The 27,957-nt window shown below is 35.2% G+C and overlaps 2 protein-coding genes across 2 annotated transcripts; one reads left to right on the forward strand and one right to left on the reverse strand.

Annotated features, from left to right (window-relative positions):
* Nucleotides 1–3,235: 3,235 nt before the first annotated feature.
* Nucleotides 3,236–7,022, reverse strand: LOC123558408 (uncharacterized). Its single transcript, XM_053543572.1, has 2 exons — nt 6,799–7,022; nt 3,236–6,356 (listed from the first exon to the last, which is right to left on the reverse strand). Exons 1-2 carry the CDS (start codon nt 6,837–6,839, stop codon nt 4,163–4,165), a joined length of 2,235 nt encoding a protein of 744 aa, XP_053399547.1. The 5' UTR covers nt 6,840–7,022; the 3' UTR covers nt 3,236–4,162.
* Nucleotides 7,023–9,164: 2,142 nt separating this feature from the next.
* LOC123557220 (uncharacterized) lies at nt 9,165–27,844 on the forward strand. The gene is made up of 8 exons (XM_053544607.1): nt 9,165–9,650; nt 18,153–18,333; nt 18,609–18,712; nt 19,091–19,216; nt 19,854–20,042; nt 23,631–23,749; nt 24,063–24,183; nt 25,201–27,844. Exons 1-8 carry the CDS (start codon nt 9,593–9,595, stop codon nt 25,662–25,664), a joined length of 1,362 nt encoding a protein of 453 aa, XP_053400582.1. The 5' UTR covers nt 9,165–9,592; the 3' UTR covers nt 25,665–27,844.
* Nucleotides 27,845–27,957: the final 113 nt, after the last annotated feature.

The following is a 27,957-nucleotide window of genomic DNA, read 5'->3' on the forward strand; positions in this document are numbered from 1 at the left end:
CTGACCCCATGTTCACGAAACATCTTCAGTCTCAGCTGAGTTTGATAACGAAACTTTATTTATCATCAATATCTAAATTGCATGTTTAAAACCAACTTTTAAGTCAAAAACTGTTTTCAAGTGACTATTCAGTAATGATGGTCATCTCAGTTTGAATTGAATCTTTTTTTATTATTTTGTTTTAGAGATACTACAATTTCAAACACAATCTCGGTGGAGACTGAAAAATGTTTTGTGAACATGAGGCCAGGCATTATAAATGCTTAAAGGTAAGCATCCATGCTCCACTTATTAGGGTCGTTGACTCCAAATCACTTGCTGCAGATTTAAAATCCCGCTTCTATGTACCAGAAGCTAACCAGCTGGCCAACACCTGGTCAATGGCTCTAATCAAGTTCCGGCGAGTTTAGTTGGAGAGTCTTTGTTGTATATAAAATGTTGATTCTGCAGGGTACTAACATGATGAATGGGGAATTGTTGTACAAATACTGGAAATTGCACAGGTCATACTGACAGATGAAGTGGGTACACGCAAATCATGCCCGGTGCAACCGTTTTTACGTATTAGTTATTGACGCCAGATGCCTACATATATGGATATTTGCAGCATTTTTCCGTTCACGTATATTTAGAGATTTTAGGTAATGTAAAGCATCAGCGGGCCGGTTTTCAAGTTCCATACACTGTCCCAAAAGATTGTAGGCTGTTGCCCTGTGTCACAAGACGGAATCATTTATAGTTTTTGCTAGTTCCGATAAAGCGCGCTCTTTGTCTGATTGCTTCTGAAGAGTGTAGTAAACTTTGTATTTTAGAAAATAAAGGACAGGCAGAGAGTCAACAACAGCCATTCCCATCCATTGATCAAATAAATCTACATAGGGCATGTCTCCAGTTGTTAATCGAAACATTTCCTGTTGCAACTCTTTTGGTACACAGTTGATCTCCAACGGCGGAAAACAAACACAGAAAAACGTGGCATAACTGATAATTGTTTCGTATTTTTCGTCATAGAAATCGTTATATTCAACCTTTGTTTCCAGTGGTTCATGCACCCAGCAGTTACATATATATTGTAACATTGTATATAGTATGTCTCAGTAAATTCTGAGGAATGTTAAGAACTAGTTCACAGCCGTCCATGTCTCCTAGACAGTACAACAGCGACGCCAGCTTTAACCTGCTGAATGCTATGTCCGAATTCAAATCTGCTTTTAACCAGTTAAGCGCTTCTTGTGTTACAGCTTGATAAAGTTCAGTGTTCCAAGATGCTGTAATTGACCCAATCGTTGTACAGATGAAAGGACATACGAGATGAAATGTTGTTTGATATAATTCACTGCGGGGTTCACAAAACGCCCACACCCTGCCAAGAAACATACGCAGAATTAGTTCAGAAATTTGTATAAACAATGCTGGAATTTGAGGAAGCCGACGATATATAGCAAAATATATTGACGGTCTGTTTGGTATTCTTACTGAAAGGACAAGTATGTCTAAGTTTAAGTGCCTTAGACGAAATCATCTGGTGGTACGCAGTAGGGACCACCGCTGTAGTAGCTGTTAAAATGCCATGGAGTTCTGTGCTTATTTCACTGGAAGACCGCAATTACTCTTGGTTTTCTATGCTACTAAAATTAACCACAATGTGTCTACTGTGGTCGTCTATTTCAATTTCACGCAGTGCTCCGCCTTCACTTTGTATTTGATGAAATAGAATTTGAAGTAACATATGCTTATTCTGTGGTAAAAGTCGCCCCGCCATTAGATTGTTATTTCGAAGGAGCAAATGGGGGCAGTTGTTGCTTAACAAGCAATTTTGCAACACAAAGAGGTAATATTGAAAACACGAGTAGATTATGGTCTAACCAAAAGGATGATCCTGTCGTATTTATGCAATAAAAGAGTACAGTCTTACAGATGTAGCTTGTCAGAGTATTGGCGCATTAGACTTGTATGTTGCTAAGGATCATTTTTATTAGAATATAACACCTGATTTGAGTAATATTTAAACTGAACGCCAAATATCTTTCAGCAACAGCCGTTGATATTCTCCATTCGAGCTCTTTATTATCTCCAACCTTACTGGCAACTGCAACGACAAAACAGCGTGCACTATCATCCCACAACCTCGTTTTCCGATTTCTTAACCAACTTAATGCATACAAAGGTTGTGATTTACAAAGTAAAGCGAATACAAGGTCTGCTGTTGACCCTGTATAACCTGAAGGTCCCTTTATTAAATATGATCGACCATGGCGTTCGCTATTCTCTCCTAATAGTCCGATAAACTCTCCATGCATGTATTTTTCACAATCACTCTTCCCTCTGAATTCTGATGTAACCGTCATGTGGTTTTTCATTTGATGGGAATTTAGCATCGTTTCTTAATCTTTGTAAATAGCAGTGTCCAGGCGAGGTAGGGTTGTCTCGGACCATCATCAGATTAACTAGGTCAGGATCCCATTCGGTCCAATCTTGTATTATATTGATACTGCAAAGGATGTCATCGGCTGATTTAAGTCCAACTGTAGTTGTACCTTCTATTTGACTACCAGCATAATAGCCAGATACACCATGATCCATTACTTGACATATTTGGACAATATTGTCCAAGGACTCCGCCAACAGACGCGATATCCGACTTTTAGGACCGTTTTCTCGTTCACGTCTATGCCTGCGAGGACTTCAGACAGTCTTTGTGAAATACTTGTAAAGTATTCTGGAACTTTGAACATTCTGGATTGAAACTTATAACCTGTTAGTTGTGCAAAATAATTTGATATAATTTTGTTATCAGGACCTATCTGTTTAGCTTAATTTATACAAACTAGGATAACTTCAATGGAGAAAACTTACATGGCCTTTTACAAGTGTCTTTAATAGTAATGGGTACTTTTTGTGATTATATTTAAATCGAGTTTAATTCGCGAATTATATTTTCAAAGGAGAACACGTCATGACTGCAATAAATATACTTTATGAAATGTAATAGTCCTGAAGCTTTTTGTGTGATAACAGTAATAAGAGTCAAGTTCGTATACTAGTGTTAATCTATGTGAAGCATTTTCGATGCTCATGATAAAAAAAAAAATGTTTGACTTACTTAAAAGGTCTTTCTACATCCGGCCTGTGTCAAATTTTATTTAAAAATCACACTTTACTTCCTCATTTCTTATCATACCTAGGGTATCTGATTACCTGGGTTGGTTAAAATACAATAATACAGCTTTTCCCATGGAGATAAATCGTAGTTAACATACTAAAGAAATAACAAGTTGTTATATTCTGTTTTGTTCTTATTTATTATGTTAATGGATAAAACATACGTAAATCTTACGTGTTGGTTGGTAATCCTTTGTGTATCTTTTTTTCATCTAAAGATTGAAGAATGAAACAAACGCTCTACTTGACATTTTACAGCTGCCACCAATTGTGATTTACATGCGTTTTTAATCGTCGGGAAATATGTACATGTAAATGTTTATCATCACACCGACTTCTATGAAAGTGGTATAATTTTGAGTTATGTTTGTCCAAATTTCGAGTTACATGATAACACACACCGGTCTCCATGTTCACAAAACATGTTTAGTCTCAGCCGAGGTTAGTAATGAAACTTTATATCTAATTAAAATGTTTAAAACTAAATTTTAAGTCAATAACAATTTTCAAGTGCCTATTCAGTAATGATGGTCAGTATCTGTTGGAATTGAATCTTGAAGTTTTAGTAAAATTTCAAACTCAAGCTCAGCTGAGACTGTAAAATGTTTTGTGAACATGAGGACTCTCTAATGCTCATCCGCAGTCATCCATGTTCCAATTGTTCAGGTCTTTGACTCCGAATCACTTGCCTCGCACAGCTGCATATTAAAAATCCCGCTTAGAATGTAGAAACTGTGGAAGTTAGCCAGCTGGTCAACGGAAGGTCAGTGGCTATAATTAAGTTCCAGCCTATGACTGAACAATCCCCAGTGGCGCACCAAGAGCTTAGATGGAGAGTCTTGGTTGTACATGAAATGTTCATTCTGCAGGGTACAAACATGATGAATGGGAAATGGTTGTCCAAATACTGGAAATTGCACAGGTTAACTGACAAATGAAGTGGGTAAATGCAAATCAGGCCCGATATGAAACGAATGGTGCAATCGTCTTATCCGTTTTTTTACGTATTAATTATTGACGCCAGAAGCCTACATATATGGATATTTGCAACATTTTTCCGTCCACGTATGTTTAGAGATTTTAGGTAACAATCTAAAGCATCAACGGGCCGGTTTTCAAGTTCCATACACTGCCCCAAAAGATTGTATGCTGTTTCCCTGTGCCACAAGACGGAATCATTTATAGTTTTTGCTAGTTCCGATAAAGCGCGCTCTTTGTCTGATTGCTTCTGGAGAGTGTAGTAAACTTTGTATTTTAGAAAGTAAAGGAAAGGCAGGGAGTCAACAACAGCCATTCCCATCCATTGATCAAATAAATCTACATAGGGCATGTCTCCAGTTGTTAATCGAAACATTTCGTATTGAAGCTCTTTTGGTACACAGTTGATCTCCAATGGTAAGAAACAAACACAGAAAGACGTTGCATAACTGATTATTGTTTCGTGTTCGTTGTAGCAGAAATCGTTATATTCTACCTTTATTTCCAGTGGTTCATGCATCCAGCAGTTACATATACATTGTATATAGTCTGTCACAAATAAATCCTCAGTAATTTTAAGAACGAGTTCGCAGCCGTCCATGTCTTCTAGACAGTACAACAGCGACGCCAGCTTTAACCTGCTGGATGATGTGTCCGAATTCAAACCCTGTTTTAACCAATTAAGTGCTTCTTGTGTTACAGCTTTATAAAGTTCAATGTTCCAAGACGCTGTAATTGACCCAATCGTCGTACAAATGAAAGGGCATATGAGATGAAATGCCGTTTGATATATTTCACTGCGGGGTTCACAAAACGTCCACATCCTACCTAGAAACATACGCAGAATTAGTTCAGAAATTTGTATAAACAATGCTGGAATTTGAGTTAGCCGACGATATATAGCAAAATATATTAATAGTCTGTTTGGTATTCTTGCTGAAAGGCCAAGTATGTCTGAAAGAAGTCTAAGTGCTTTAGACGAAATCATCTGGCGGTACATAGTACCAAATGTCGCTGTAGTAGCAGTTAAAACGCCGTGGAGTTCTGTGCTTATTTTACTGTAAGACCGCAAATGGTCCTGATTTCCTATGCTACTAAAATTAACCACAATGTGTCTATTGAGGTCGTCTATTTCAATTTCACGCAGTGCTCCGCCTTCACTTTGCATTTGATGAATTAGAATTTGAAGTAACATATGCTTATTCTGGGGTAAAAATCGCCCCGCCATTAGGTTGTTTTTTCGAAGGAGCAAATGGGGACAGTTATTGCTTAACAAGTAATTTTGTAAAACAATGAGGTAATATTGAAAACACTTGAGTAGATTATGGTCTAGCCAAAAGGATGATCCTGTCGTATTTATGCAATGAAAGAGTACAGTCTTGCAGATGTAGCTTGTCAGAGTATTGTTGCATATAGACTTGTATGTTTTAAGGATCATTTTCATTAGAATATAACACCTGATTTGAGTAATATTTAAACTGAACGTCATATATCTTTCAGCAACAGCCGTTGATATTCTCCACTCAAGCTCTTCATTATCACTAACCTTACTGGCAACAGCAACAACGAAACATCGTGCACGATCGTCCCAGAACCTCGTTTTCTGCTTTCTGAACCAATTTAATGCATATAAAGGTGGCGATTTACAAGGTAAAGCGAATACAAGGTCTGCTGTTGACCCTGTATAACCTGTAGGTCCCTTTATAAAATATGATGGACCATGGCATTCACTATTCTGTCCTAATACCCCTACAAATTCCTCCATGCATGTATTTTTCATCATCACTCTTCCCTCTGAATCTCTGATGTAACCGTTATTTGGTACTTCATTTGAAGGGAATTGAACATCATTTCTTAATCTTTGTAAATAGCAGTATCCAGGGGAGGTAGTGTGGTCTCGGACCATCATCAGATTAACTAGGTCAGGATCCCATTCAGTCCAATCTTGTATTATATTGATACAATTAATACTGTAAAGCATATCATCATCTGATTTAAGTCCAAGTGTAGTTGTACCTTCTATTTGACTACCAACATAATAGCCAGATACATCATGATCCATTACTCCACATGTTTGGACAATACTGTCCAAGGACTCCGCCAACAGACGCGATCTCCGTCTTTTCAGGACCATTTTCTCGTTCACTCCTATACCCGCGAGGACTTCAGACAGTCTTTGTGAAATACTTGTAAAGTATTCTGGAACTTGGAACATTCTGGAATGAAATTTTATATCCTGTTAGTACAAAATAATTTGGTGTAATTGAAGTCAATTAGGCTTCTTCATGAAAAAGTAATATACATTTAGGAGTTATCTGGACTTGTTTGTTTAGCTTAATTTATACAAACTAGGACATATTCAACTGAGAAATCTTATATGGCCTTTTACAAGTGTCTTTAATAGTAATGGTTACTTTTTGTGCCGCTTATATTTTAATTCGAGTTTATTTTGTGTTATATATTTTCAAAATAATATGTCCGCAGGTGCATATATACTTTTATGAAATGTAATAGTCCTGAAATAAACATGAAAATCTGTTTTGTGTGTTTATCAGTTCAAGTTAACAGTGATAAGAGTGAAGTTCACAATACTTGTATATGTTTATAGCATTTATGATGCTCATGTTTAATAAATAAATAAATAAACGTTTCACTTACGTAATGTTTTTTCTTCTTCCGGCCTCTGTCAAATTATACATGTATTAAAAACCACGCTTTACTTCCTCTTTCTGTGAATGTTATAACATTCGAGTATCTTCGTATCTTATCGTACAGTTCGTTTTTTGTAAACATCAAGTTTGTAAACATTAATGATTGCGTTTTGAAACCTTAACTCCGGCTTCCATATTTTAGTGTTTCTAGTATATGAAAAACATGTGCTCAAGCTAAAACAAAACATAATAAAAAAATTAGAAAGGTCATTTTGTAAGTAGAGAATTTTTGGTTTGAAAACGTGTAAACACGTATGACCTAGTAATCGAACTGTGCCTGGGGTATCTGTTTACTTTGGGTTTGTTTGATCAACGTACTGTATAACAATACAGCTTAATCATAGCTCAGTTTGCATAAATATCGAGCTAAATATGTAATTGGTGTTGTAGGATACACCAGTTTCAACGACATATTCTGTTTTATAATTGAGTTAGAAAATATAACACATTGTTTATCCTGTACTAAGCCCATACTAAGGTTTTCGGCGTGCGTGCGTGCGTGCGTGCGTGCGTGTGTGCGAAATCTAATATGGGCCATTCCATGATTAGGACCGTGATGGAACTTAAAATACACCGTTATTTTTGGTAAATTACATTTGTACTTTCAAATTTATAGATATTCAAATAGATGATGCAATGTTAATGATCGCAATAATGACATCAAATATACACGCTACGTATGACGACGTCATACTGCTTTCAAGACGTTCTTGACGTCACGTTTCTTAATGCGATTGTCTGACTTACTTAATAAAAACAATGTAACTCTTAAAAAGGTGAATATATTTTCTTCATTTTTTATTTTATTTGAAAGGTAAAAGAATGCTCTTGATGAATATTTTGTTTTCTCAATTTTGACTTTTTGCAACTGATACAGGTTTCATCGTGGAAAGGCTCATATAATAATAAATCATATAAAGTAAAACACACGTGCACTCAGAAAAGGGACAGAAATTGTCAATTAATCCAGCTCGCGTTATGAAATACAATTTATCTATGTTGATAGCTAAATGGAACAAAAAGGCAATCAATTGAACCTTTGAATACTTGTATATTGGTTAATTCGTAGCCGTTTTAATTGAGCCAAAGTACAAAACCTGAAATCATTAAATCAAACGTAATCACTGATCGATAGCATTTTACACATTTTTATTGCATCTTATTTCAAAAGTGAACAATGGTTTTATTGATAATTCACGTTTAACAAGTACGTTTTTCCTAATATTTCATTCCGGGGCATGCGTGAATAATTTTCTTCACGATTTGTAATTCGATGTGATGCTGAACAGATGTTGAGGCCCGATTTTCATTACTACTTGCGAATTATATGTAAATAAGAGACTGCGATTTTTTTTTCATTATTATTATTCATTTTTTATTTCTGGCGAAAAATCTTTACAAATCAAATATTTTTCAGAAATGCTGCGGTGAAAACATTCCTGATTTTTTAAACTTATTTTTTATTATTAGTATTGCTATACATGTAGTTCCGTATGTGACATTTATATCAAAGACAACATTCTCTTTTCTTTATGTCATTTAACATACTTTTTCAGATTTGTAACAAGCAGTAAATGACCTGATGACTTTTAAATTCCAAACAGTTAAGATAAAAACATTAATTTTTTCACCTCCATGATTACTTTTGTACTCGATGTATGCAAAAGTTTCAAAGTTACATCCCTGTACCAAGAACTACCAGTTATATATTTGCCATAATACAAGTTTTATCCATTTATTTATTTGTGTTCAAACTGATATAAAGACTAAAACAAGAACAAACACGACATTTCACGAACATGTTAACTGAGATAAAAGTCCACTTGCATGTCTAACGATGCGCTGTGGGTGACTATTAACCAATGACTTGCATGACATCTTATCCATATTTTGTGCAACATGACCGGTACATATTCAGCACATGTTAATATGGTTAATAAATCAGAAATTAAAAAAACAAACTGAAAATTAATTCCTGATGTCACGTAGTAAAAAAACTAATTGAATGACTCACTGGTCTCAGTCCTTCGGATTTCGGGCAATAGTTCTGACTATTGGCCGACAAACCATTCAGTTAGTATATACTGGTGCATGCATATATTTTGCGGCATTATTTTTCTCATTATTAATGTGAACAGTTTAAACCTTACGTATATATTGAATAATTTACCCAAATGAAAAAAAAAGTTCTGTTAAAACTTCACCATATGAAACACAATAGCACCTCATTTAAAACAAGTTTGAAAATGGTTTTAATTTATTTTTTTAAACAATGTAAATCGTGATAAGGTAAAGTCCAACTGAAAACAAACCAGATGCTTTGTTTTCGGCAATATTTGGTTTCTAAGGGTTTAAACACGATCTTGCCTACAACAAAACTGTAACCAGAGATCTCACTTCGATTCTTTTTGGAAAAGAGACAGTGTTCTTTCGGAATGAAATACGTAACATGAATAGCGAACTATTGATAACGCTTAACGAACAATGTTTTATGCTTTTACATTGGGCTTACAAAAGAATAATTTCTTTTTTCTGTCTTTTGAATGTTTACCTACGCATCTTTTCAATTTAACATAATAGCCGCTTGTAGAAATTACCATGAGACTTAAAGCATGTGTTTAATAGAATCCGTATTAATTCTTTGATACGTTTGCTCTTATTTATTTGAATTTTATTTAATTTTATTTAGTTTTTTTTTAATTTTCGTCATGAGGGAATTAATCTATTGAAGCTGTATTAATATGAGGGATGGATGGATTACAATATATCTTTCACTATCAGTGATTTTTCTTTCTTCTGGTAAGTGTTTCTGTTTTTTGTGTGTGTGTTTTTATTTTTCGGTTTTATTTTATTTATTCATATAACAGTTGAAAGCAATTACATTGCATATTAATAAAGGGAAATTTGATTTGATTTATATACTAGTAGATACCATTTAGACCCTATATAAATGATTTATAGAAATTAGTGTTGCTTTTGTTGATTTGGTGGGCGAAACTGCATGATTTATTTTGTTTAATCAAATCTTCTTACCACTTGATTGCCGATATATTAGGATTGCTGTTTTGGAAGACAAAACACGTTTCAGAAATTCGTGAATACGAAGAGGAGAAAAAAGTTATTACAGCCAAACCTGCGTTAAAGACCACCTCTGAACAGAGACCACCTGGCTCTAAAGATCACATGTTTTGTTTCCCATTAACATTTACAGTGTATTTTAACCTGTGAGTAAAAACCACCTCCCAGTAATGACCACATTTTGGCTCCCCCAAGAGTGGTCTATACAGACAGGTTTGACTGTATCTTATTTCTATTACTTCAACAAGAAACTTGCAGATTTACATTGGTAACGATGCTTCCAATATCTTGTTGTATGGTTGGTGTTCGGAATTTAGTGGAAATAGGCTATCATATCAGATGAACAGTAACGACCATTTGCGCAAAGCATTACTATTTGGCAAATAAGCTACGGTCAAATGGCATTAGGGCACGTGTGACTGGGAATTTTATAGATAATCCCGTCATTGCATTTCAGCTCTCCACAAATTACAGCTTAGGCATACATGTCAAAGATTGAAAGAATGAAATGCTAACGTATGTCTCCCGAACACTGTTACCTAAGTGATGTATAGTGATGTCCGAGCATTGCCGGTCAAAGTAGACCTATAACGATCATCTCGACCTCTTGTCGATCGAGCTCAATCAATTACTGACCATTTCCTTACCTCTTGTCAATGTTAACTCGACCGCCACCCCACGGCCGCACGAATGCAGTCGATAATTCTCTGAACCCCTCGATAGGTAATTACAAATTAAAGACATACGACTGATCATCCCGACCACACTCTTGAGCGGGATAGTCCAGTTCCTGGACAATGGTTTGGTAATGATAGGGTCGATTTGGTCGGCCGTATGAATCTTAGTTCTAGCATTAGCAGAATCTATGTGGCATAACTGTGATGTTTCAATAAAATTTGACTGTTTTGAAAAATAACTTTTCTCCAAACTGTTGACAATGTGATGTATTTGTTGAAAATTTCTTTTTTCTTTGCCCATTTCTGCATAATTATGAGATATTCGTTTTGGTGTGCCTATGAAAATCTAAATCCAACGTATACATCACATTATGTATCATATACGTTTCATGTGATCCAATATTCGTTTTTTCACTCGTGTTATATATTCGCTCTGTGACATATACGGTTGCAGGCTTACAAGACTTGATAGGCGTTACGACTGTACAAATGTGCAACTTCATTAAGTGTCCATAAACCATAATAACAGAGTTGTAATTATAACAGAGATATAATTATAGCTCTGGTGTTTATGGTTCACGGATGCTTAGTTAACACTTACCCTGCAAAATGTCTATAATGAACTTGTCCATCTTACGATTTAGACAGTACCATTAACTGTTAAAAGGGTAGCTTACTAAAAATGGGTGCTTACTAAACAGTGCAGAAATCCATCGTGTCCAGCATGGTAAGGGTTAAGGTGCATTGGCCCGACAAATTCACATACAATTCAGCATAAAAGCATAAAAATGGATGATTTATACACCGATCATTGCATAAACACATAAGAACATACATTAAGTAAATAATAAGTTAAACGAATTTTGAATAAAAAAGAACAAACTGACGCGATTTGATGATAGATTAAGGGGGTTAAACAAGTTTTAAACTAGTTCGACAATGACATGCTACGTCAGCTATGTAATTGAATTGTTTTTGTGTGACTAAATTAGATATGAGCGAGGATAGAATTTCAAAACAGAATGCAGGGATAGACGCTCACGTAGTCACTAAAGTAGAAAACAAGAAAAAATCAATTCTGTGATAATCTGGGTTATTGCTCCTTTAATGCACATGGTACTGAAACCAAAATGGATCGACACCAAACTTAACACGAGTGCTCAAATATCTCAGTTATCTGTTCATCGCGTGATGATACATGTTTCTGCTAAAGGTCAAGTTTTGTCTCTGAGTACCCTAGTATATTATAACGGAAATCTAATTCGTCACGTGATGATACATGTTTCTGGTAAAGGTCAAGTTTTGTCTTCAAGTGATCAAGTATATAACCATGGAATTTAGTTCATTGCATGATGTTGCATGTTTCTATTTAAGATCATGTTAGATGTATCCAAGTACTCCTACAATTACCTTTTAACTCATCACGTGTTAATGCACGTGTCTGCTCAAGAGGATGTATATAAATACTCTTTTCTACCAGCCACCATCAAATTGTGCAACAACATCCCGCCGTCTATGAGAGGGTTACCATCTCTACACAGCTTCCGGACTGCCATGCAAGCCATGAACATGTCCGACCTCTTAAGTAATTAGACAGTGAAGATTTTTAACAGTTTTTAATTGTAAATAAGGAATTTTTAGCTGTTTGTTCACCTTGCGCTGGAGTAGCAACACTCGAGTAACGAGTTCACTCCATAACGGGAAGAAGAAGAGCATGTTCTCCGAGTACTCTAATGCATTGAAATAAAGTTGTATTCTTCACGAGATGTCGAGAGCTTTCCCACGAGTTGAAGATGTTACTCGTTTCTACTCAAAGCCATGTTCTATCTAAAACAAGTGATCGAGTATATGGAAAACATTGTTAGTGTTTTACTTGAATTTCATTAGTGCCTTTTACCTACAAGCATAGATCATGTACGCGACGCATTGTCTCATCATTGGTAACATTTGTGTACAGTATTAAGATAATCCATCAATGCATATAAAAGTTACGGAGCGCAAACAATTTTACTTGACCTTCAATAGTGACCTCTACCTTTGACCTACAAGCGTTAGTCATGTATGTGCATAATCTACATTTTGCGCTCTGTTTACAACCAAGTTTTATGAACCTAGCTTGAATATATGAATCCAGATTTGCGGACGGACGGAAGGTATTCGGTGTTCCACCGGTAGGGGACTAATGATAAGGACATTTCATTCATCACTTGATGTTGCATGCTTTTCTAGAGGTCAGATTCTGTCTTCGAGAAATCTAGTATATAAAGTCATCAGGGGATGTTGCATGCTTGCCTTTGAGTAGGAGAATATATTTACCCGTTAGCCTGCTACATTTCTAAAATGGACTGGTCCGTCATTCAATTAGGACAGTACCGTTTATTATTCGAAAGGGTGTACACTGAAAATTTACTGACTGAATAGCGAACAAAGCAGACCATAATCAGACTACAAGGACGTGCAGACTGAACTTGGTCTGTCCTAGTCGGAAAGGCAGAATCGCTTGCCGCCAACAGGCTAAGGGTCATGATATTACATGTTTCTGTTCACGGCTACGTTCGTGTAGTATACAACAGTGCATTTTATTCACTACTCGATGTTGCATGTTTATCCTTGAGTAGAAGGAGGTGTTGTATGCTTCTGCTCAAGGTCAAACTCTATCGTTGAGTAGTCTAGCGTATAACAATGAATAACAATGCAATTTTATTGAGTAGACGTCTCTGTTCAATATCATGTTTTATCTGTCAGCACACGTGCAAAGTGTGCTTTATTCAAAACACAATTTTGCTTAATCCTGCTAAATAGGATTTTTTCATTTTCTTTTCAGAAAACACTCGATATCTTATCATTATCTGTTTTATTGTTCATAAACAGAGATATATTTTTGAAATTAAAATGAATAAAAAAAATTCTCTTGAAAGTAAATTCTTATTCAGTCAAAAAGTGTGACAATAATTCAATTATAAATATATTTAAGAATTAAAATTTATGTAAAACGCCAGCTAGTTTGATCGTCACAATACAACTGACATATAATGGCATGCATTTCTTTGTATTCATACATTTATCCTGTCTTTGCTTTGCACAATAGCGGATTGACGATCAGATACAAAAAGTATACGAATAGAACTGTACTGCAATTGGTTTAATTTATATAATTTCACTTTTCTTTGATAAAATTGTTCACTTATATATTCAGCAAATCATTTATTATCATTGTCATTTCTTTGATCTAAATATATACATTCAAATCATGACAGTTTGCAGTGGTTTAATTTGTTCTCATTTTGTTAGGACAGCAAGACAAAATATAATAGGAGTGATTGATAGTATTGATAATCTATTTTTTTTTGCATTTGCTTCAATTTTTTCTTTTAAACTTTAAAAAATAAATCGTTTTTCTTTTACCTACATGGTAAATTATGCGCGATTAGGAAAGAAGCTGTTTCCACGCTGTTGTTTTTTTTATATATATTTTCCCAATAAAATGGCATTTTCTGACAATGAACTTCCGAAGTTGCTGAAATACATTTACGCATATGCATATAGGTAAAGGAAAATAGCGATTTTATTGATAATTTTTAATGTTGTATTGAGATCAAATGGATGAAGAAATTTAGTTTTTGATATTAAAGGCATTGGCCTCCAGATTTGGTTAAAAACAATCTTTCTTTCAATTTGAAGTTTGGTCATATAATAAACATTAGAATATGATTTTTTGTTTCTAAAATATTTTTAAAAATTCCAAATCAAGAAAAAAAAAGACGACCGCGTCGGGAATCGAACACCGGACTGCTGAGGCAATATAGACATTTTCCCGTCGTCGTAACCAACAGCGTTTTAGCGGAATTAGTGAATTATGACTTCAAAAATCGAGACAGTCTACCTGGAGTAAAGCCTTACAAACGTTTTTCGATTTTCATCGTAAAAAGAAGTAAAAACAGCAAATTCTCATGTGTTTCCGTATAAATATATAGTTTGTCAGTAATACAGATATATAGGTTTTAAAGCCTTCTTAAGAAATATAGCATTTATTTCCAGATATCTAAAAAAGTATTTTTTTTTGTCGAATGATTTTGAGGCCAGTCCATTTAAAGACGATGTAAACGGAACGTGAATAGAACCAGTGTCAATTGTAGACCAGAGTAGAGCACAAAAGGGGAATGGGTCAACAATTTCTATCCCGGTTAACATAAGTGTAATATTACTCATTTAAATCTACATAATAAATCAGCTTCTCATTGAAAGAAATGAACAATCGTTTGCATTGAAACTAATCACGTAGGGGAAGAAAGGCGAAAAGTTAACAAATTTGGGCTTGTTTAAATGAAATCAAACGAAACGTATTTTAACATTATATTGATTTATTAATATAAGCCTACATAAATAATGTTTTCTTTCATTATTTTTCATTTTTTTTGTAATGCGCTTTTACGTCAATGTAATGATAAGTTAGTCTGATGGATATGATTTAAATTTGCCATTATGAAATTTGTCTCAAAGATTGATTTGTACCCGTAACATGAAACGTAAAACATGTGTATTTAAATCTGTTACTTTATTCTTATAAATGTTTGCATTAGTACGTTTGTTCATGTTAATGAAACTTCAACAACATGTGAACGAACAATAATAACAACACCAATAACACCAATAATGTGATTTTGCCCACCCGCTTAGCTCATTAGGGAGAGCGCAGATCTACGGATCACTAGGTTGTGAGTTCGATCCTCGGGCGAAGCGTATGTATTCTGTGACAATTTGATGAAAGACATTGTGTCTGAAATCATTCGTTCTTCACATCTGTTTCATGTGGAGAAGTTGGCAGTTACTTGCGGAGAATAGGTTCATACTGAATACAGGAATCCCGCCGTTAGTTACATAACTGAAATAACAAACGAAACTTATGGTTGGTGCTAACGATGTATGTATTTTTAATCTAAAATGTAACGACATTTTTCTTTCATACACGTGTTCCGTAATGGAACAGTTTCTGTAAAATACACATGAAAGATTCGTCTTAATATGAATTTTCGAGTAATAAAAATTGAAAATAGTCCAGTTATTTCTAAAACTATTTTGTATAATAATGCTCCCAAATGGTTTTCTTTACCCTCAGAAATGAATTAAAAGTATTATAATGTCATGAAACAAATTTGTCAGCCTTATTAGTAATACTAAACTTTATACGTGATGCGGATAAGCTGAATGAAACATTTGCAATAAAGCACACCTGTTAAAATAAAATCTATTGTAATGTTATTCATTACATTGAAAACTTATGACAAAGGTCCTGAAGGAACAGTCCCATTCAAAGAATGGCTCATCTGTCACTGTACGCTACATATGCAACAGTTCCCAGCTTTTGATGGCCGAGGAAGACTCCAGGTGCTCTTTGGAGTATTATTTAATCTACAGGCGTACATCTGGTTAGAATCACTGACCGTCCGTTAGGCAGTTTGGCTGCTGGGCTCCCTCTCATGAAAGTATTCTACAGCCCAAGCAAGATTTCGAACCTACAGAGACGAAGGACAAGTGCGTCGAAGTCAGCGACATTGACCACTCGGCCGTGGATCCCCTACCCATGCTGAAGCGTATGTAAATGTATACACAATACATGCTAGTAGACAAAGTAAGGCAACACAACCTATAAAGAAAAACAGTAGGGCACTGCCTTGTTGTAAAACACTGAAGATTTAACCCCAGTTAATTGTGCACACACCCTGGGTTTTGATCCCAACCGTATTGTTAATTTAAAGGACAGTGCCCAGCCAAGTAACTAAAAGGCACACCATTTAAACCACAAAACATCTTTTACATATACAGGTAACGACCAATCATGGTACTCTAGCTGTTACAGAAAACAGAGACACACGAGGAAACACCATTAAGGGCCCGACAAATAATACCGCAATATAAAAATACCTAAAGCATCCATATTATGGAATAGTAAATAGCTTTTTGTTAAAAAATTGTATGATGAAAGGAGCATGGCAACATACAAACACGAATTGATACCAACTAAATATTATTTATTCTTTCCAGTATGATTTTTAAAGGCTTTTCGGCATTGTGACTTAAAATTGCAACGTTGTTAAAAGTGCTTGTTAACTTATTGTCAGTGTCGCTATTCATACCACGTATGTATTTGAATTGTTTCAAAGGAGGAAGAAGTCATGGATATATTCGTATAGTGAGAAGATGCAATGCCTTTGTTTAAATAAAGAAATCCTAGAAATTCAAAATTGTTTCAATTCCCCAGTCAAGATCTGAACTTCAAAACTACAGCTTCTTCGCGTGTAGCTTGAACATTTTCTGTCGGTGAAATTTTGTTGTAAGCCAAACTCTGGAAATAAATGTGGCTAATCTTAATCCGTTTCATGGAATTGAATCACGCAGATGAAATGTGTTATCAATATGTCAACGTTGTCGTTCTTTTGCTTGTTTTATCATATTTTAAGCGACATTTATTTAATCAACTGGGGAGGAAGTAAACTGTTCTCCGAGCTTCTCAAATGACAAGAGTGTTATGTGTCCTATTACAACCTCCAGCAATGCACTGTCAACATGACATCTTCACTTTAAGTTAATTCAACGAAGGCATTTATTCTCATATACAAGTCACTGTGTCATCTTTTCAAAGTCAAAGCTACTTAAACGATTTTAATTCAATAACTGAAACTCAAATGCTAGTTTGTTATTAACATAAAGTACAAAAATACTCTTCAATCTATAAATTGCCTCTTATTTGTAAATTGAGCAGCGCCATGAGAAAACCAACAAAGTGGGTTTGCGACCAGCATGGATCCAGACCAGGCTGCGCGGATGCGCAGGCTGGTCTGGATCCGTGCTGGTCGCAAAGCCACTATGATGGTTTTCCCACGGCACGGCTCAATTGTCCGAATTTGCTAGGACATCTCATACTCTGACATTTTTAACTCAGTGGGTTTGATTTTTGTTGTTGCTTGTCTTTACCGCTCATGCGACTTGAAAGAAAACAGTAATGATTCGGAAAGTAAAGTCGTCGTGTTTCATAATGGCTAGACGTTCTCAGGTCAAGGTATCGTCTGTAACTTGACTTCCACAAAAAGAATGAGAAGAACGCTTCATTTTATTATTTCCAGATTAACCATTCCGCAACCTACATCCATAACGTAAAATTAGCTCAAAACTTTGTCTTTGTTTGTTTGTTTGTTTTGGATTTAACGCCGTTTTTCAACAGATATTTTCAGTTTTGTAACGGCGGGCAGTTAACCAAATGCAAGTGTTCCTGGATTCTGTACCAGTACAAACCTGTTCTCCGCAAGTAACTGCCAACTTCCCCACATGAATCAGAGGTTGAGGACGAATGATTTCAGACACGATGTCTTTTATCAAATCGTCACAGAGAACATACGCCTCGCCCAGGGCTCGAACTCACTACTCCGAGATCCGTAGATCTGCGCTCCTCTCCCTATTGAGCTAAGCGGGTGGGCTAAACTATGTCTTTGACAATTTTCTCGTTACAATACACTTTGGTTTTTTTATTCAACTTGCTGTTTATTTTCAGGTCTCGTGTACAGTGCGTGCACTTTCCCCTCTGATCTACAAGGAAACTGGATTAGCTCTGACAAGGGTACTTTAAACTTTACATCTGACACTATCTGGAAGTATCCATTTCCGGTCACTGTTGCTGTTACGGAAACCAATTTTGTCTGCGAGGAGCAGAGCGGGGATAAGTACATGTTAAAGTGAGTAAACCCTCTGTTTGAGCACTGTTAAAAGAGATAAAATCGGATGGATTATTGTACCTCAAGTAAACACTCATTATAAAATTGGGATTTAGTTTGAATATCACCCAACCGGGTGCCATTCGTTTTTCAAAGCACCGTGAGACACGCTTTTTACGCTTTTTAATAAAACCCGTCCAAAAGCCTGTGTTATTTATGGTCTGAAAAGTTATATCGCTTTTATAATAAAGTTACAGTGAGACATTCAAACCTAATTTTCATCCATTGATTTTCAGATCTCAGACTACATTTGTTCTATTTGGCTACAATTTCTTCGCATACATTTGTCTGGAGCTTCATCCAATTTCCAGCTACAAGTACTGGTACCAAGTTGCCAATGGTATGTGCTATTAAGCATATTTTGCATTTTACATTGATACATCAAGTCTTGTATTTTAACACGATTTTCCTAATATTAAAGCAAATTTCGTCGTCCTTCATACTAGTATGCGTTTTGCAATATACCATTATTAACAATTTTATTTTGCTTCTGACCAAAATGAGGTCAGAAAATAGGCTATTACGATAAAATGATATAACTATCTCATAGGAACAAAGTGGTATTATAAACTCAGACATAAAGGTCTTTCCCGTGTATCTGCCATCTTTATTAACGTTATAGAATTTGTTTCGGTTGAGTGCCAATTTTGCATTACATCGATATAGTATGACTACAACATAAAATTTTGTCAAACTGAAAACAAATGTTTTATTGTAGATATAGAAACGTCAACTAACCTGAGAGTATATGTGGCACTTGAAGTTGCCAATGTTGATATTGCGACCGCCTGCAATAGAGCCGAGCCATACGAGACCGCTACATTCAACACTTTAGTCAAGGAAGGTGAGCTGTCTACCATGCGAATCTAGGGAAATGTATAGGCAAAAGCAGTGTTCCTTGTCTCGTGCCTAATTTCTCACTCTTCCACGTATCAATATATGCATTTACAATGCTAAGAATATTGAGAATCTTGCTTAGAATTTAGTAGCCCGATGGCCCTAGTAATAACACGCTATGATGCTCTTTAGTTTCTCATACTAAAGTAAGAAGTCAGGACTGATCTTTCCCAGGAAAGACGGCTTGACGTATATCGGTGCTACACACTGGGTACGTTAAAAAGCTAGCCTGTCTATTCGTATAGCTTAACTTAATTTGCCGGACTGACCTGTGTCTCGTTCTGTCCCTCTAGTCAGTTCGGTTTGTGCTTATACTGGTAGAAGATGAATGGCTGTCCTTGTATCTAAAGCGCCTTTGAACGTGCTTATCATGAAAAGAGCGCGCTATATAAGTCTGGTAACAGAAAACACTATTTAAATGAGCAACATTCTCTTTCCCTGAACTTTCGTGTTATGTACTAAGAAGAACATTTCGCTTAAAATTTTACGAGACAGTTCATTTTATTTTTTTAACCTTTTCTAATTATAAAACTACTGGAGACACTGTTTTTTTCATCGTCTAATCTATGACATTCTATTTCTAGGTGCATTAGAAGGTGGTCTTGTTGAAGCAACATGTCCGTTTGAATTATTTCATACATTTTCGAATGGAAGTTTGACGTCAGCAGATGATTCAACATCATGTGTCAACACGACGTTGGACGTATGTACAGAAAGAACACAGATGCGTGTCACGTACGACCCTTCCTGTGATGCCTCATTGAAAATTTCAAGTTTGTAGTTTTATATGTACATTCTATCAATCGATATCAATCAATTTCAGCATACATATTTTCTATATTTCACTATATACATTTATTCGTTTATCTCTTATTTCATTTATTGAAAAGGGTAATTTCAATACCAGGTAATTAATTGTCTGCCAATGTTATCAGCGCATCACAAAGTTTCAAAGTTTATTTGAAGTCAAGGCCCAAATATGGGCATCTGACATAAACATAACATATTATACAACAACATGGCATATTTACCAAGATGTCATTATTGTGAACAATGTACGAGGAGGAAGAGAAATGTTATTAAGGTAGTGGACCCGCAACCACAATTGGCAAATTATAAACCCTCTAAATAATCCAATTTTTACATCCAAGTAATGCCGAACAAGCATTCATTCAGTTATGCCAAGTTTGATTATCTGTCCATCACCCAAAAACTGGCAAATTATCTAAAACTAGACATTATATTTTTACAAAAGACTGTCAATTTAAGTAAAGTGTGTTCTCTTTCCACAAGTTTGGAGAATTCAAAAGCATTAGGATGTTTAAATTAAAAGGCATCAAAAACTTTTTTCTAACATTATTAAAGTAGGTGCAATAGAAGAGGTAATAAAATTCATCACCTAACAAGTTATTATTACATTATTGACAGATTCTTTGTTCTCTAGCAATATTATAAAAATTTTCCTTTTTCTATGGGTAGTTTATGATTCATACACCTGAATTTACATAGTGTGACAGCAAGATCGATTGGCGGAAGTTTGAAATATTCTTCAAATACAAATTCTTGTTTATACATTCTGTAATTCAAACATTTACCATAATTATTAACAAAACTGTTCCAGTTTTGTATCAACTGGTCGTTAAGCCTGGAATTAACAATTCTTTTAAATGAACTCAACCATGGTGTTTTTTGTTCAAACCAATAATTAGACCTACCTAGATTATTTAAATTATCTCGAACAAAGGAGATCCAACTAAATTTGATATTCAATCTTTCATGCAAGAAAAGAAATGTTCTTTATATAATATTGCAAATTTTATCTTCCTTGGAATTCACAAGTTTACATCAATAATTTAAAACTCTACTTTTGATACGATTTGAAAATGGTATAATTCCAAGATCGCCATATAACATACAGTTAGGTGTGCGCTGCTTCAGATTCAAAATATATTTAAGATATTTCAATTGAAATTTGTCAATAATATCAACGTTTTCAATTCCCCATAGCTTCGAACTATCAATAGGCAAGCGTAATTTTCTAGTCATTTTAATAACAGAAAATATAGACTTTAAGGCCCCACAAATTACATAGCATTCAAAGCTGTCTGGAGATCAAGTGCACTTTCTGCGAGAATAACTGTATCGTCGACATACAATAATGTGGGCCGGTGGTAACACGCTTGACTGTTACTCCATAGTTCCGGGGTTGGAATCCCGGTCTAGGCACTGGAAATTTCTGATATGTTCTTGAGTGTCTCCCACCTAATTAAGAAGCCTGTACTGGTTCTTCCCAGGAAAAAGGCTTCGCGTCTGTCGGTGCTATACACCGGGCACATTAAAGTACCAGAATGTCTATTCGCAAAGAGCTAGGCTAAGTTAGCCTGACAGGCCTGTATCTAAAATGGATTTCTCTCCATCTGTTCTGGGGGCAGTATCTCACTCTGTCCCTCTGGTCAGATCGTACTGTGTCTGTACTAGTAGAGGATGAATTTCGCGCTCTGTATGGCTGCGTTTGCTATTGTAAAGTGCCTTTGAACGTGTTATCATGAAACGGGCGCTATATAAATCTGGTATACTACTACTACTACTTATACTACTACCACTACTACTACTACTAATAATAAAAACACGAAGGCAGCTTTATCCAGTTCATAATTAGAAATGATTAATTCGTAGTGATAGCTAAAATGTACCAATAAACGCGATGATGGTCATTGAATCGGTAAAAATGTGTATGTAGATCGGGGAAGCTTAGAAGATATTACTGTAACAGATATAGAATCTACATCTTAATAACAAAATATAGGGTAAATATCCGTTAACGATGCAGCGCGGACTAATAATCAAACATAAAAACGTTGCTTTCTTTCACTTTAAATATGAAATAACTTAGGGGTCGAAGTTGACATTTTTAGAATGGTCAATAATTGTCTGTTATTTTTTGTTTTGTTTAAAGTGGAATTACGGGCATTTTTCAAGTAAAAATCCAGCTGAAATAGATGTGTGTGTAAAAAAGGTGGAGGAAATTATAGCTTTTAATTTCTCGGCGGTGTTTATACGCTGATTACCTCTATTCAATGTCTACACAAAGGTATATCCATTCAATAACCGTATTTCAATTTGGACAGTCGTTGACCACTGTAGCAAAAATGGTTGGAAAACGAATAACAAATACTGAAGAAATTCGGTCATATATAAAAGTTCGCCATGTTTATGGGTCTGAGTCTGTTAAAAAAAGTCCCCAAATAAGGTCGGCCAAAGACAGCAACGTGTGACCAAACTGTTTTGAAAATCACAGAAATTCTTCAAAATGATGCTTGGTATACTGTACGCGATATTGCACGCATTGTTGGCATTTCACTATCAACAGCTCAATTTATTTAAAAAAAAATCTAGAAAGTTAGAAAGATTTCTGATAGGTGGGTACCCCATCTTTTGACTGTTGATCAGATAAAAGGATACGTGTTGAAACTGCAAAAAGATTGCTAAAAATGTTCCCAAATACGACAAAAAGGTTTTTGCAAATGATGAAACCTGGGTACATTATTTTGAACCTGTTGGAAACGTGGGAACAAAATATGAGCTACGAAACACGACCAAAGGCCAATAATTGCAAAACGCACTTGGAGTGCAAAACATGTTTTGTATGCCATATTCTTCTCCAGCAAAAGTATAGCAGTACAGATTCCAGTAAAAAGGGTATAGGTGTGACTGGTAGGAACTACCGTGACGTTATCTTGAAAAAAAAGAAGTACTACAAGAAACGCCGCCCAGTCACAGGTTTCAAACATATTCGACTGTTGCATGACACACACCTCTAGTACAGTAACACAGTTTTTGAAGTCGGAGAGAGTTACATGCGCAACCACATCCGGATCTCCAGATCTGGCGCCATGCGACTTATTTATGTTTCCAAAACTGAAAAAAACTTCCTTTCTGATCGTATATATAGATCTTGACCAGCTCTCGGTTCTGCTGTCTATCAATACCTTCGTAGTAAACCAAAATCAGCCTACCGTGACGCTCCACAGACTAAAATTATGCATTTCTCTCCACGGAGAATATTTGAGGGTATGAAATGACAACATGCACGTTTTCATCAGTTTTCAAGGTTTCAGACCACAATACACAATACTTTTCGAACACTCCTTGTACATGTTATATAAAAATGACGGTATACATTTATCTGAACATTTAGCGTTTTCAGAAATAAGCTTTAATTCCAGCTGTGTAAGTTAGAAGGAATTCTAGTAATAAGCAAAAACAAAAGATGCGCAAGTTTATAAGGTTAAAGAATAGCATTTGAAACTTTAAGGAATAGGGAACAAATACCAGTTGACTTTTCATTCTCTTTTCACCAGGTGAAGGTATGAATATCTGCTTGTTGGACCAGACCAACGACACTTCCGGCGTGACGTATTTGCACGTGTGGAACAATGACACAACATTGGCCACTGACGTCATGCGGATCAATTGTTATGTAAACATCATTATGTTTTCTCCAACCATTCATTACATTTAAGAAATTCTGTCGTATTGTTTGATAAAATATATACTAATTATATCTTGTTTCGAAAACTACAAGTAGATTCATTACTTGAATTAATCAAATGTACTTGGCAATGTTTCATTAAAACTAAAACAGATTATTTTCTGATCAAACGCGTAATATCTTTAATGTGTACATGGTGTATTCCATGAAATGCATGGTTAAGGTTTTATAGTCAAAAAATAATTTTCTGTTTTCAGCTGATGGGACTGTTAATTATTTACAAATTATGATATATTTACAGGCATTTGAAAAATCAGGAGATGTAATGACGGCCACTTTATACCCGGGAGCATGCCAACCTGACCAGACTTCCATGGTGGTGTCTGACCCGGGTATAAAAGTCCAGTATAAATCAATTACGAGTAAGTATATTGTATCTGCACATTTCACAAAAAAAATATCAAGTTCTTACTTGTATTCCGATTCAAGTTTTTCGTATTGAATGCCAAATTGCCATTGCAAATGTAAAGAATCTATCTGACAAAATGTCCGTCCTTAAGAAGCAGATATATGCACCAAACAGTATGCAGTGGAAAGAAGCATGTACATTGAAGCGTCGTCATGAAGAGAGTTGAATTTCTTAATCAAATTATCCGTGCATGTTATTGTATAGATATAATATCAAATGCAGTGAAAATTCGATATCTCGAACCCGCCACTCAAAATTACGGTTATCGAAGACATTTTTAAGTCTCTTGTGCACAAAATATCATTTTCGGTCGATTTTCGGTTATCTCGAAGTAAAATGATCAATGCTTTGGAAATCGAGATACCGACTTTCAACTGCATGTATACATATTCCAGGAGACATATCACGACACAGCACCACGCTGTCTGTCTATGCGTTGCTTCTCTTTTTGTATTTCTCATCACTAACTGTTTAAGCTTTATTTTAAATCATCTTTTTTGTTTACATTTCAGAAACCTGTCGTAAGTATACAGTCGCTTTGTGTGTTTGAACAGCTTTCTGAAATAATGTCCAGAAAAATATGATGAATAAGAAATCATGATGTAAAATATGTAAATAATTTTAATACAATAGTTATATAAAGTGTATAGTCTTAACATATGAATAGGGATTTTCAAATTTTTAGCTCTCTTATCTCTTAATTAGTATTACGCCTTATAGACGAAGGATAAGAGGGCCGGGGCGCCCACAACTTTGAGATTGGGTGGCCAACATATGCTTTTCAAAAACCCCACCCACCCAATCCCAACTTCAGTTTTCACAGAAAAGGGTAAATGAAGGCGAAATAGCCTATTTGAAAGAGCATTTTAAATGCACTGGCATGATCTTATTTATTTCAACACTGATTTTTGAGATCAAATTTATTTTCAATCTACATGCACATTATATACTAAATTTATTTACATTTCAGAGGACACATCGGAAGGTGGACCACAAACTATTTATTTTGTTGCAATAATTCTTGGTGCTCTCGCATTTATAATATTACTTGTTTTAATAATCTGTATTATTTGCAAGACAAAGTGTAGATGCATAACAAAACTGTGCAAAAAGAACAAAATAGGTCATTCTGACGCTTCACTGACGTCATCAATGGAGGACGGTATGGAACCGTATCTGCGCGCGATGAAACGTGTCGACCAACCACCAGGCGTGTTTGTTGCTAGGAAACCAATAAAGCTTGGACCAATCATAGAGCCATATTTGGAACCGCCCCCGAAAGTGGAGCTACTCTATGACGTAGAACCTAGACCAACCAGTAGCAGAATGATGTTTAGTAGATCCATATTTCTTAGCCAGCTTAGTTTGAAATACAAAGATGACGAGCCAAATGGGAATAATAATAACAATAAAAATAGTGATAATATATTTTGAGTTAAGATATGAAATGGATACATTATATTTATTTATGAGTAACTGTGCAAGATATTTAGTCTTAGGTATGACTCCTTTGCCACTTTTTGAGTGAATTTTGTTATACTTGAATAATTTGTTAGAATGTATAGTCAGATAATAGCTTGTGTTTATATCTAAAAACATAAGATATGGTCGAGTTAACACGAATGTCTAAACAAAGACCTTTGTTCTTCTGTGAAACTCGGTCATAACTGATTTAGATTGTTCTATCAATACTGAACAACATCATTAACAGTGACAAAATAATCCGTGCTTCATATCTCATCATCCTATTTTTTGCAAACAAGTAAGCATGTGTATGCTTTACTACCTGTATCGATTTATTTTGCTGCATATTTAAATTTAAGATATTAAATTCGGGTCGGATTCTATTGCGACTCTGTAGCACAGTATTGTATCGAAACGTTTCGATAACAATTTTATGATGCTATAATGATACAAATTACTGAAAAATAGAATCCGGTTATTACTATTACCTTACACCAGCTAATTTGCTTACTTTCCGCGAGTTTAATATTATATTGTGGTTTAAATAGCATTAAAGATATCCAATGTGTATTTTCACTTAAATAATGTAAATCACTGACAATGGAACATGAATATGAATTGTCAAATTACATAGTTAATTTGGTTACTTCTCGCGATTTACTGTTATTTGGTGGTTTATATACCATAAAATATATCCATTGTACCTCTTACACTAAAATGGTTTATTTTTCGGTACTAACTTAAAATGTATACCATCCACATGAAATCAATTTAACTTGATTTATTATATACGTTACTATAAATAGTAACAAAAAGGCCGTTTAAAACGGTCGTTACGGCCTCGATTGACGAATCCATAATGGCGCAGTGCGCCTCACGCGCCATAATCATAATGGCCCCGGGTAACCGGAACGTAAGCACGTTCTGACGTTGACGTCATGTAGGAAAGTCATTATGGCGGGTGTAAGGGTGCGAAAGCATTTTCAGATCGATTGTCAGATATTGATGGCACTGTTGATGAAAAAATCAATACAAATGATGCTTAGGCCCTATAAGTTTGTATAAAAATATGTAAAATGAAAGCACCAAGATGAATATGAAGGGAAGGTATATAATAAAAAGATCAATAAACGGCTTGGTTGTGCCTTCTAGCCATAATGGCACAGCCAGTTTCACAATTATGACACTGGGTGTGCCATTATGGCAAGAAGGCACAACCAAGCCGTATATTAACCTCTTATTAATGTATAAACTAACTGTATTTGTTTAATTACATTTACAATTACAAATAAATGTTATGTATAACAGCCAATTGTTAAAAAGGCTTCCATGATTAACACATTTGTATTGTTCTTAGGTATTCATGTATGAGGTGTGTACTATTTCAAACCTTACACACAACACTCTTTATACATATAAACGTGTCAACTTTATGTTTACGCAGATATTACGAAGTGATTGTTTACATTTTCAAATATAAATTTGGTCCAACATATCTTTAAGGTATAAATGTATGTCTTCAATTGCAATATACATGTAATGACTGGCGGTGCTTTCCTTGGACACTGCATTTATCTCTTTAAAGTGGAATTATGGGCATTTTTCAAGTAAAAATTCAGCTGAAATAGATGTGTGTGTAAAAAAAGGTGGAGGAAATTATAGCTTTTAACCCAATATACCAAACCCTTCCTGTTACCAGTACGAAAAAATAACTTTCCAAATATGACTTTTCTTATTTTGACTGGGGCAGTCTTTTTGAGAAAAGTCAAACTGCACGCAGGAGTTGCTTCCCTTCAACTTCAGAAATCTCTACTTGTAGGTAAGGGAGATCACTGCGTTGAAGATTGAAGAAAAGAACTATTATTTTATTAGTCCAGTTTCTTTATTTATAAAGCACCAACTTCAAATGCTTATGCGGCATCATCTTTAATTTAACACATTTAAATGCACAACAACCGAAAATTGCTTTTATAGAACATTCACCAAAAACACACTGTGTGCAGTAAGATGCGCATAATGCCACTTTAAATGTTTTTGAGAAAAAGATTGTAATGTGGTTTTTTTTATATCTTTTTTACTGTATTATCTGTGATAATTTTATATACTTTTGATGTTGCATGTACCAATAAAATGAATTAATTTATAAAATATTTACTTTAACATGGTTATAGTTAGAGAGTGTAGGTAGCACAATGTGACCTGTACCAACAAGTTTGTTGCAAAGTAAATGTAATTGCATATCGAGAGTCGGAAGCAATATATT

Source organism: Mercenaria mercenaria, chromosome 5 (genome assembly GCF_021730395.1).
Source record: "Mercenaria mercenaria strain notata chromosome 5, MADL_Memer_1, whole genome shotgun sequence".
Lineage (NCBI taxonomy): Eukaryota > Metazoa > Mollusca > Bivalvia > Venerida > Veneridae > Mercenaria > Mercenaria mercenaria.